Source organism: Microtus ochrogaster, unplaced genomic scaffold (genome assembly GCF_000317375.1).
Source record: "Microtus ochrogaster isolate Prairie Vole_2 unplaced genomic scaffold, MicOch1.0 UNK1, whole genome shotgun sequence".
NCBI lineage: Eukaryota > Metazoa > Chordata > Mammalia > Rodentia > Cricetidae > Microtus > Microtus ochrogaster.
The window spans coordinates 594,119-605,173 of record NW_004949099.1 but is presented as its reverse complement, the minus strand read 5'-3'; the positions used below and the strand labels follow the sequence as shown (position 1 = coordinate 605,173).

At 46.0% G+C, this 11,055-nt stretch overlaps 1 protein-coding gene across 1 annotated transcript in view; it reads right to left on the bottom strand.

The window, feature by feature from the left end:
* Window positions 1-828: 828 nt before the first annotated feature.
* The window catches only part of CUNH2orf42 (chromosome unknown C2orf42 homolog), a 52,297-nt gene continuing 42,070 nt past the window's right edge, over window positions 829-11,055 (bottom strand). Inside the window, exons 10-11 of the mRNA XM_005364799.3 lie at window positions 6,734-6,896; window positions 829-1,435 (exon numbers count right to left, since the gene is read on the bottom strand). Coding sequence (XP_005364856.1) covers window positions 1,227-1,435; window positions 6,734-6,896 — 372 coding nt within the window. The 3' untranslated portion in view covers window positions 829-1,226. The remainder of the gene's footprint in view (window positions 1,436-6,733; window positions 6,897-11,055) is intronic.

Sequence of the window (11,055 nt, the reverse complement as noted above, 5' to 3'; positions counted from 1 at the left end):
AGGTCTACTTGTGGCTTCCAACTAGTCAAAGACAATGAACTGTAATGCATTTATATCAAGGGGCTGGAGACATGACTGGCTAAGAGCATTGGCTGCTCTTCAGAGCCCCTGGATTCTCAGCACCTACATGATGGCTCACAACCATCCCTAGTTCCAGTTGTAGGTGCTTCAACAACCTCCTCTGATTACCTCGGGCACGAGGCACCCACGCGGTACTCATACATATATGCAGACAAAACATGAGAAAAAAACCTTCATTTCAAATCAATATAATATTTCAAGTAGAAAGCATACATCGAAGTAAACTAAACAAAACTTTAGTGCTGTGTAGAGCCAGAGCTGTAGCTTCCATGAGGCGCCTCAGCTGTGCAAGGAGTCATGCCCACACTCTAGAGAAAGATGAGGCTCAGAATAACGGACGTGTTTTAAGTGTGCGCACAGGTCATGGCAGGCGTGTAGGAAATGTTTCCTCTTCTTCTAGAAAGGAAGTCCCCACTGCCTGCACCATCTCCATTCTGTGATGAGTGAACTCAGAACTAGGTTTGAATTTTATCAGCTGTTCTTTGTTTTTTTGAAACAGGTTCTCACTATGTAGCCCTGGCTGTACTGGGGTTCACTAATATAGACCTCAAAGTCACAGAAACTAGGTCTCAAAATCACAGAGACTACCTCTGCCTCCTGAATGCTCAGCTGCTCAAAAATTTAAAGGAAAAAAAAGTGAAGTGCTGTTGATCCCTTGGCCCTAGCCACTTTTCCCCATCTGACTACAAAGTAAATTCACCCAAAGGCTTCTGGCTGTGAAATCACGACAGCAATGGCACCATTTAGAAAAAGTAGTGACACTGTACTTTATTTGCCATCAGGATAGAGGATCGGCACGCTCAGGCAGATCCTTTGCACTCTCTCTGCCCAGGGCATCGTGACTTTTCCAAACTGTTGGCCGAGGTCCAGTGCCGCTGACTTTTTAGAGAATTACTGAAAAATGAGCTGCAGGTGAATCCATGAGAAGGCCAATGACCTGGACTTCACTGCTTTTAAAACTCTGGTCAGAAATAAGTGCTCAGTTTATAACAAAGACTGTACCCAGCAGTGCCGACCCACACAGATGTTCTGAGCACTTGCACCTTAGCTAAGAGCAGTTCATTAGCAAGGACCGTATTAAGTGCTACCAGGATTTACAGTGGTCGGCGATGTGCAAACTCTGCAAAATTAACTCTTGATTTGCCTCAAGGGAAAGTGATAGTGGTCAGAGGGGCCAGCTCCAAAGACTGGTCCAGGGTTGGCCTTGGATCTTGGTAGTCAGCCACATGTCCATTCCGGTGGTGACCATACTCAAACTTGATTCGAAGCTCACCAATCTTGGATTGCGGGAGGATGTCTGGGATCCACTCAATGATAAAGGGTGTTGGCTCCTTTTGATCAGGGGAAGTGTTCCCTACAAAAGGTAGAATGGGAGGTTAATTAGTATGGGTCCACCTGACTTCCATTAAAACTATTCCTATGTTTTTGGTTTGTTTTTGTGACAGGATGTTACTGGAGCCCAGAATGTCCTCATACTCACTGTGGAGTATATAATAACTCTAGATCTGGACTGGTAAGATGGTTAATGTAAAGACACTTGGGGCATAAGCCTGGCAACTTGAGTCTAATCCCCTGAACCTATATAAAGTTGGATAAGTACCAGTTCCACACAGTTGTCCTCTGAGCTCCATATACAAGCTGTGGCACATGGACGACGACTCCTTCACCTTCATGCATGTGCATGCATGCACACACAGAGACATACTATAACAAGAAAATTAAGAATAAAGAGCTGAATGGCCAATAGCGCGGCAGGAGCAAGGTCAGGTGGGGTTAGCAGGCAGAGAATAAATAGAAGGAGAAATCTGCGAGAGAGGTAAAGGAGCAAGAAAAGGAGAGGGGATCCTAGGGGCCAGCCACACACCCGTCACGGAGAAGAGTGAAAGTAAGATACACAGAAGTAACGAAAGGAAAAGCCCAGAGGCGAAAGGTAGAGGAGATAACTTAAGAAAGGCTGGCCAGAAACCAGAAGGTAAGGCCGGGCATTTATAAGTAAGAGTAAGCTTCCATGTGAGTGATTTATTTGGGAGCTGGGTGGCAGGTCCCCAAAAAGTACTCTTGAAAGAGTAAAACTTCACACAACACCCAAGTCTTGGGAGATTGAGGCATGTGGATTGCAAGTTCAAGTCCACCTTGTAGAAGGCAAACGGAACAGGAAGCCTTTCAGGAGAAAAAAAGTTAAAAAACAAAAACCAAACCATGTAAGTAGGGGCTGGAGAGGTGGCTGTGAGCATTTGCTGCGTTTGCATAGGACCTGTTTCCTCACAGCCAGCCACACCGGTCAGCTCTCAAGCACCTTATAAATCCAGCTTCAAGGGAGCTTCTGATGGCACAGAGCACATAAACCTTTAAACATACGGATAGGTATACTTTTTCTCTCAGCATTATGGCTCCATAAGCTAATAACATATTTTGAACCTCACTCTTCATTTTATTCCAAAACAGACTTTCTGAGCCCCATCCTTCATTGTGCCACCTGTTTCCTTCTCACAATGGCCAGGAAGGAAGCAGGGACTTCTGCTATGGCTTCACCTAAATGTCATCAGGAGAGCACCAGTTGACGACAGGTGGCACTGAGTGGAGGTGGAGGGCACCCCACTGGGCTCTGCTATCAACACCAGCATTCACAATGATGCTGTGTGGGGAGACAGGAAGAAACCCTAGCCCTTCCATTTGTGCCCAGGTGGAACTTGTACCAACCACAGAACAAACAGCCATGTACTGACTGCAAAGCATGGCTAACACTGACTAGCAAATTCAGAGGACGGAGCGGTCTGCACGAGGAGAGCAATATGGACAGGGTAAAAAGAGGAACACAGAAACCCACGTGCCGTTGGCTGGGTGGTGGTGGTGCACGCCTTTAATCCCAGCACTTGGGAGGCAGAGGCAGGCGGATTTCTGTGAGTTCGAGGCCAGCCTGGTCTACAAGAGCTAGTTCTAGGACAGGAACCAAAAGCTACGGAGAAACCCTGTCTTGAAAATTAAAAAAAGGAAAGGAAGAAAGAAAGAAAGAAAGAAAGAAAGAAAGAAAGAAAGAAAGAAAGGAAACGAAACCCATGTGCCGGGAGTCTGAGTTTTGAGGGTTTTTTTGTTTTGTTTTTTTTTAAATATTTATTTATTTATTTATTATGTATACAATATTCTGTCTGTGTGTATGCCTGCAGGCCAGAAGAGAACACCAGACCTCCTTACAGATGGTTGTGAGCTACCATGTGGTTGCTGGGAATTGAACTCAGGACCTTTGGAAGAGCAGGCAATGCTCTTAACCGCTGAGCCATCTCTCCAGCCCCTGAGTTTTGAGTTTTGTAACACCTTTTTCTTTTTTTTTTTCTTCTTTTGGTTTTTCGAGACAGAGTTTCTTTGTGTAGCCCTGACTGTCCTGGAACTTACTCTATTCAACTTTAAATAAGAAATTAGTGGCCCATGACTTTAATGCCAGCATTCTTTGGAGGTAGAGATGGGTGGATCTTGTTATGCCCAGATCCACTAAGTCCCCCCAAAAACCAACAAGGAGATTGAGTCCCGTGTGTAAAACCAAAGAACCTTTATTCTACACAAGTTTGCAAAACTCAGTCTCTCCGCATTTCCAACATATTGGGGTGATCGGAGAGCCCCGAGCTCAGTTAGAGAAGGATTTCTAAGGTTCAGGACCCCTGATTGGCTGACGTTTGTCTATGGGTGTCCTGGTGAATGTGTGCGGGCAGGTGATCCTGTCTACAATGGTTGGAACGTTAGGTATTTCCTTTGGATGGTCTGTGCCTGGGTAATCTCAGTTTGTGCGCCTTCCCGCGCCTTCAGCAAACCAAGGTATTGCCTCAGGGTAAACTGCTGAGACTCAGGCCTCCATTAAGCTCATCATGGCTGGGTCCTACACTGGCAGGTGATAATGGTTGGAACATTAAGAACTTCCTTTGGATGGTCTGTTCCTATTAAGCTTCTCATGGCTGGGTCCTAAAGATCTTTGTGAGCTGGGGCTAGCCTGGCCTACATAAGCAAGTTCCAGGACAGCAAGGGTTACATAATGAAACCAGAACAGACAGAACAGGGCCAATGGCGTCTGTGCGGTTAAAGGCACTTTTCAGGGAGCCTGATTAAATCACCTAGGACCCGCCTGGTGCCAGCTGTCCTTTGTTCAGTAGCGCTCTCTACCCCACCCTAAACATATTAAATGTAAGGAAAGTAACAAAACAAAACAAACGAAAAATCCTTCATGGGGTTAAAGAAAAAAAGGAAAGGGAAGAGAACTGGAAGAGAGACCGGTGCTGATGTAATTACTTAAAAATGTTTTAAGGACCAGCGAGGCTGCTCAGAGGGTCAAGGAGCTTGCCAATAAGCCTGATACCTGAATTCAAGCCTTGGAACCCTCATGGTAGAAGGAGAAAACCAACTCCCACAGTTTGCCCTCTGACCCCTCTCTACATGCCCGCTGTGACATGCACACTCTTCTTCCTAAATAAGTAAATAAAGATGTAGCACACGGATGGCTCCCACTCCCCCAGGCACACAAAGTGAATTTAAAAGCCCACAGCAGAGCCAGACTGAGAAGAGAAACTAGCAAGAGAGGGCCAAGTTCAAAGACAGAATTAAATTTGCATGGTTCTACCATCTGGTCCAAACTGTCACTATGCCAAAGATTGTGGTATCGCATAAGAGTCTATACAGACCAATGGCATTTCCCACCAGTAACAAAAACACATGGAAGTATGTTTTATTTTTGAGAAAGGGTCTGTGTAACCTTGGCTGGCCTGGAATTCACTGATCTGCCTGGCTCTGCCATCTGAATGCTAGGATTAACAGTGAGCACCATCATAACTTGCCAGGCTGTAGTGGCATACACCTTTAATCCCAGCACTTGGGAGGTAGAGGCAGGCAGATCCCTGAGTGTGAGGCCAGCCTGGTCTACAAGAACTAGTTCTAGTTCTAGGACAGGCCCCCAAAAGCAACAGAGAAACCCTGGCTCAAAAAAAAAAAAAAAAAAAAAGGTTCTTTCTTTTTTTGGGGTGGGGGAGAGATTTCAAGATAGGTTTTTCCTCTGTATCTCTGGAGAGACCAGACTGGCCTTGAACTCACAGAGAGACACCTGTCTCTGCCTCCCCAGTGCTGGAATTAAAGGCATGCACCACCAGTGTATGGTGTAAAAATTTTTTTATATTAAATATTAGACATCAACCAATAACCATCTGGAAGAAAATAGAAGATGGTTGGCATATTAATAACATATGCAAGAATAAACTCCAGAGGATCAAACATTTACAAGTGCTAAAACATGTAGGCTAAAGATTGCTTTTGAAAATTTTAAATATTACGGGCAGGAGAGATGGGCTCCATAGTAGAGTCTATTGCTTTTTCAGAGGATCTGAGTTCAGTTCCCAGCACTCACACTGGGTGGATCCCAGCCATCTGTAACTCCAGCTCAAAGGGAGTCTCTTCTGGAACCTATGGAAAACACTTTCCACACACGGAAAACACTTACACAAACACAAATATAAATACATACACATAATTTCTTTTTCAGAAGGGCCATAGAGATGACTTGGCAAGTAAAGGTATATTCCACTAAGCCCAGATGACTTAAGCTCAATGCCCAGAACCTACTGGAGACAACAGATTCCTCCTAATCTCCACATGCACGCATGTAGCAGATGTATGCACACAAACACAGATACATACGTGTAAAGAAAAAAACTGAAAACATTGAGTATAAACATGGAGAGTGCTGTATGATCAGTTCATTTTTTAGAAACTTTTAATGTAAATAGTCTAGCAAGACATGGTATCAGGTATCTTTAATCTGAGCACTGGGAGGCAGAGGCAGGCAGGTCTTGAATTCAAAGCCAGCTTGGTCTATGTTAGGTCTCAAACCCAAGGAAAAATGGCTAAAGTGCCTATTTAACATATCAAATCGGACCGGCTGCCAGGTTCTCTCATCTCTCAGTTCCTACCTACTCCAGGGCCTATCTGGCATCCCTCCTACCAGTCTCCAGCCCAGGGGCTAGACTGCCCTTGCCTCAGTTGTCTTTCCCTATAGAAAGAACCCAGCCTGGCTCCCCTGGGTGGCCCAGCTAAAAGTCCTGTTCACTCTGGACTCTCCCCATGCCCTTGCCTCTGGCTATGCTCTCCCTTTTATTTATGACAAACCTTCTCCTGCACCACACCTAGGGGTAATCACATGCTTCCTTTTTATTACCAGCCCGGGCTACACAGTAAGACTCTGGAGAGGGTTACATGAAAGTAACTGTGATGCTGCTTTGAGTGGGAGGGCTGCAGGGACTTCTGCCCATGGTTCGCGATTCCAGCTGCTAGCAGTACAGGAAGCACCAGCTAAGAAGAGACAAGAGCTTTTTTGCAGGCTCTGACGAAGTGAGTGAGCTTTGATTGAGGAGGAGATTCAGAGCCTCTGCAGCACTGAGAAAGGGTGACCCTCAAGGGAGGGATGCTCCTCAAAGTCACTCACCAACTTTTTTTTTTTAAATATTTATTATGTATACAATATTCTGCCTGTGTGTATGCCTACAGGCCAGAAGAGGGCACTAGACCTCATTACAGATGGTTGTGAGCCACCACGTGGTTGCTGGGAATTGAACTCAGGACCTTTGGAAGAAGAGGCAATGCTCTTAACCTCTGAGCCATCTCTCCAGCCCCCGTGACTTACCAACTTTGAGGAAGGTTTTCAGCTCCAAAGGTCTCAGCACTGGTTGCTTCTCTATCCGCCCATAGGTTTCCGCGATGCTCTCCACCTCCACTTTGGGGCATTTAAACAGCTCGTAAGTACCATCCCGGTTCTGGATAAAGCTCCGAGTGATTTCCAGGGGCATCTAGACACAGAGACAGTAAGAAAGGGAGACAGACAACTTGAAATTCAGGCATCTTCTGTGCCAATAAGTCTCTTATGTTTCTTTTTATCTTTTAAAAATATCAATTTTAGCCGGGCGTTGGAGGCGCACGCCTTTAATCCCAGCACTCGGGAGGCAGAGGCAGGCGGATCTCTGTGAGTTCGAGACCAGCCTGGTCTACAAGAGCTAGTTCCAGGACAGGCTCCAAAACCACAGAGACACCCTGTCTCGAAAAACAAAAAAAAAACAAAACAAAACAAAAAAAATCAATTTTAGCTGGGCGGTGGTGGCACACGCCTTTAATCTCAGCACTCCAGAAGCAGAGGCAGGCGGATCTTTGTGAGTTCAAGGGCAGCCTGGTTTACAAAGGGAGTTCCAGGACAGCCAGGACTGTTATACAGAGAAACATTGCTCCCTCCCCCCCCCCAAAAAAAAAAAACCAACAACAGCAAATAACCCCATGACCCCCCATCACTCTTATTATTTCTATATGTGTGTGTGAATGAAAAGGAGGCTATGACAGGCATGGCTGAGGGGAGGTTTAGTGTAGATATGGAAGGGAACAGCCAGAGATAGCTGTAAAGGTCCAGACTGAACCAGGTCATGGAAGGAGGGGGTGGGGAGTGAGAGAAGAAGAAAAAAGAGCAGGTGGGGCAGGGCGCAAGCGTACCAAGAGCACATGGAAACTAAGAGAACCAAATGCAACACCAAGAGAGTGTAGCCAAAATGGCTGAGTTATACAGGAAGGAGAGACCCTGGGTTGGAGAGTTTGGGATAGAGGGACGGTGAGAAGTGCTGGGAGGGGCCAGAGGTCCAGACTGAGACTTGTCACAGGTTTGTCTGGGAGCTGGCAGTGGGTGTGTACACCTCCCATGTACTGGGTACCTGGAGAAGCCAGAAGGAAGAACACTGGATTCCCAGGAGCTGGAGGGACAATTACATGGTGTTTGTGAGTGGCCATGTGGGTGCTGAGAACTGAACCTGAGTCCCCTAGAAGCACAACCAATACTTTTAACCTCCCAGCCAGCTCCAAGATCCATGATATTCTTTTTATTTTAAATGTAGGCAAATCAATAAACTTTCTTTTGTACATTCTTTTACAAATATTTATTTTGTAATCCATGTATGTGTGTTTTTAAAGATCTATTTATTTATATGTGATGTGCGCTCTATCTGCATGTATGCCTTTATGCCAGAAAAGGGATCCCGCTACAGGTGGCTGTGAGCTACGGTGTAGGGGTGTAGGTGCTGGGAAATGAACTTAGGACCTCTGGAAGAGCAGGCAGTGCTTCTTCTTCTTCTTTTTTTTTAAGTTTTTCGAGACAGGGTTTCTCTGCAGGTTTGGGACCTGTCCTGGAACTAGCTCTTGTAGACTAGGCTGGCCTGCCTTTGCCTCCTGAGTGTTGGGATTAAGGACATGCACCACCACCACTCAGCTGAGCAGTCAGTGCTCTTAACCACCGAACCATCTCTCCAGCTTGTATGCATGTGTTGTATATGTAAGTATGTGTGCAGATACATGTGCTTTTATATATGCACACAGAGTGACCAAAGAGGATGAAGGGTTAAACTCTATCACTCTGAACCTCAAGACAGGGTCTCTCACTGAGCCTGGAGCTGGGCAGGAGGCCATCAAGCCCCCCTAAAACCTGTTTCCACTTCTCATAATGCTGGACTTACAGGTCTGTGTGGCCATACCCAGCTTTTCTTTTTCTTTTATTTTTTTAAGCATGGTGGGTGCTGAGTAGGAGAGATGGCTCAGAGGTTAAGAACACTGGCTGCCCTTGCAGAGGTCCTAAGTTCAATTTCCAGCAACCACATGGTGGCTCATAACCATCTGTAATGCTATCTGGCGCCCTCTTCTGTCATGCGGGTGTACATGCAGGCAGAACACTATAGAATAAAGACATCTTAAAGAAGAAAACTATGGTGCTGAGGATTTGAACTGGGGTCCTGTGCTTGCAGAGCTAATGCTCTCCTCTTTGGTATTGTCAAGTGAGTCTTTCCTTACATCAGCTGGGATTTTCTCTCATTTGAATCCCATGCGAACCATGATGTGGACGGAAGCCATCAGCTCTCCACCATCAGTGACGGCTGGCACAGGCCCTCTGTTCCCCCCACAGGAACATTCTGCTCATCTCACATCCTGGTACTTCCCTGTCCTTGGGATTCAGCCACTTTACTAGTGCCCTGAGCAAATCAGTGCCCCTCCCCCCTTTAAACACAGCAGATATCAGTGCCAGGTGGATGGAGGATGGGCCAGATAGCAAAGGACACTCAGGAACAGGTGCCCAGGCAGCAGCCTTGGGATCTTTGTGCCTTCCTGGATGCCACTGCTTTAGGCTAGCAGCTGGATTTAACATTCTCCAAGTGCCTCAGGGCTGCTCCAGGGCTGCTCCAGGGCTCACACCTAAGCTGTGCAGCCATCAAAACCTTACTTCTGAGCACAATGATGCTTTCGTGTTAATCTAATCTTTTTGTGTTTGTTGTTTTTGAGACAGTCTCATTATGTAGCCCTGTAAGTATAGATTTTGAGCCTCTGCCCTCTGTCAAGTGCTGGGATTTTATTTTTTATTTTTTTGTTTTTTCGAGACAGGATTTCTCTGTGGCTTTGGAGCCTGTCCTGGAACTAGCTCTGTAGACCAGGCTGGTCTCGAACTCACAGAGATCTGCCTGCCTCTGTGTCCCGAGTGCTGGGATTAAAGGCGTGCGCCACCATCTCCCGGCAGTGCTGGGATTTTAAGTGTGAGCTGCTAAGCCTGGCTAAATTAACCTGCATATGTCAGAGTCACACTATGTAGGGGTTCTGAAATAGTCAACTTCTGTCGGATGGGAAAGGGCTGTCAAAATTTCAGATCTACTTCAGCAAACTGTTTTAAGATGCACAGTGTAGGGCCTGTGAGACGGACGGCTGGGCTGGTAATGGTGCCTGGTAAGGCCGACAACTGGAGTCAACCCCAGAACTCACAGAGTGAAAGAAGGGCCCATTGTCTTCTGACCTCTACATGTCACACACACACACACACACAGACACACACACACACACAGCAAATAAATAAGTCAGAAAATGCAGTAAAATATCCAGTGTGTCCCTGGTGAAAGACAACAATAGATAGAGGTCAAACTATAGTTTGGGGAGGAAAACTTAATTACACTGGACCCAGTGACTTCACTATTATTAATATCCTTCCTAGTGTCAATCAGTGAAGTTTAGGGTCTTCATAGATACCAGGAGATCATTAACTAATTAATTCATAAGGAAAAATCCTGCCTTTTCTTTCTTTTATTTTTTTGAGACAGGGTCTTACTTGGTAGCTTGGACTGGTCTGGAACTCACTATGTAGACCAGGCTGGTCTCTGACTTGAGTACATGAATTAAAGGCATTCACCACCATGCATGGCCCCAAATCCTGCTTTCTGACCCCAAAGGTGGTAGTTTTGTGTTTTTGTTTTTGTTTTTAATACCGTCTCATACAGCTGAGGCTGGCCCCTAACTTGATATGCAGCTGAGAATGACTTTGATTCTCCTGCCTCCATCTTAGTGTTGGGATTGAAAGGATCGCCACCAGCCCATTTTATATCACTTAGCTTAGTCATCTCACTGGTCTTTAAGACATTTCCAGAAGCATGAATCCTACCAAAATTAGGCACAGAACTATACAGACTATGTCTCAACACCCTTTCCATGAGAAAATGAATTTCAAGAGCTGGGGAGAAGGCCTGGTCAGTAAAGTGTTTAGCATGCACCAGGAGGACTTGAATTTCAGTTCTACCTCTAGAAAGCCACGTGTGCTGGGACTTGTTTGTAATTTCAGTTGGAACCCTGGAGTTCACAGGCTAGCCAGCCTAATCTACTTGGTGAACTCAAGGCCAAAGAAAGACACTGATTCAAACAAGGTGGGGCAGAAGAGCCAGCTGGATCCCTGGGGCTTGTTGGGCAGCTAGACTGAATTGGTGGAGTTTCAGGTCAATGAAAGACCATGTCTTGCCCGGCAGTAGTGGTGCACAACTTTACTCCCAGCACAGGGAAACCCTGCCTTAAAAAAACCAATAAAGAAGGGCGATGGTGGCGCATGCCTTTAATCCCAGCACTCGGGAGGCAGAGGCAGGCGGATCTCTGTGAGTTCGAGACCAGCCTGGT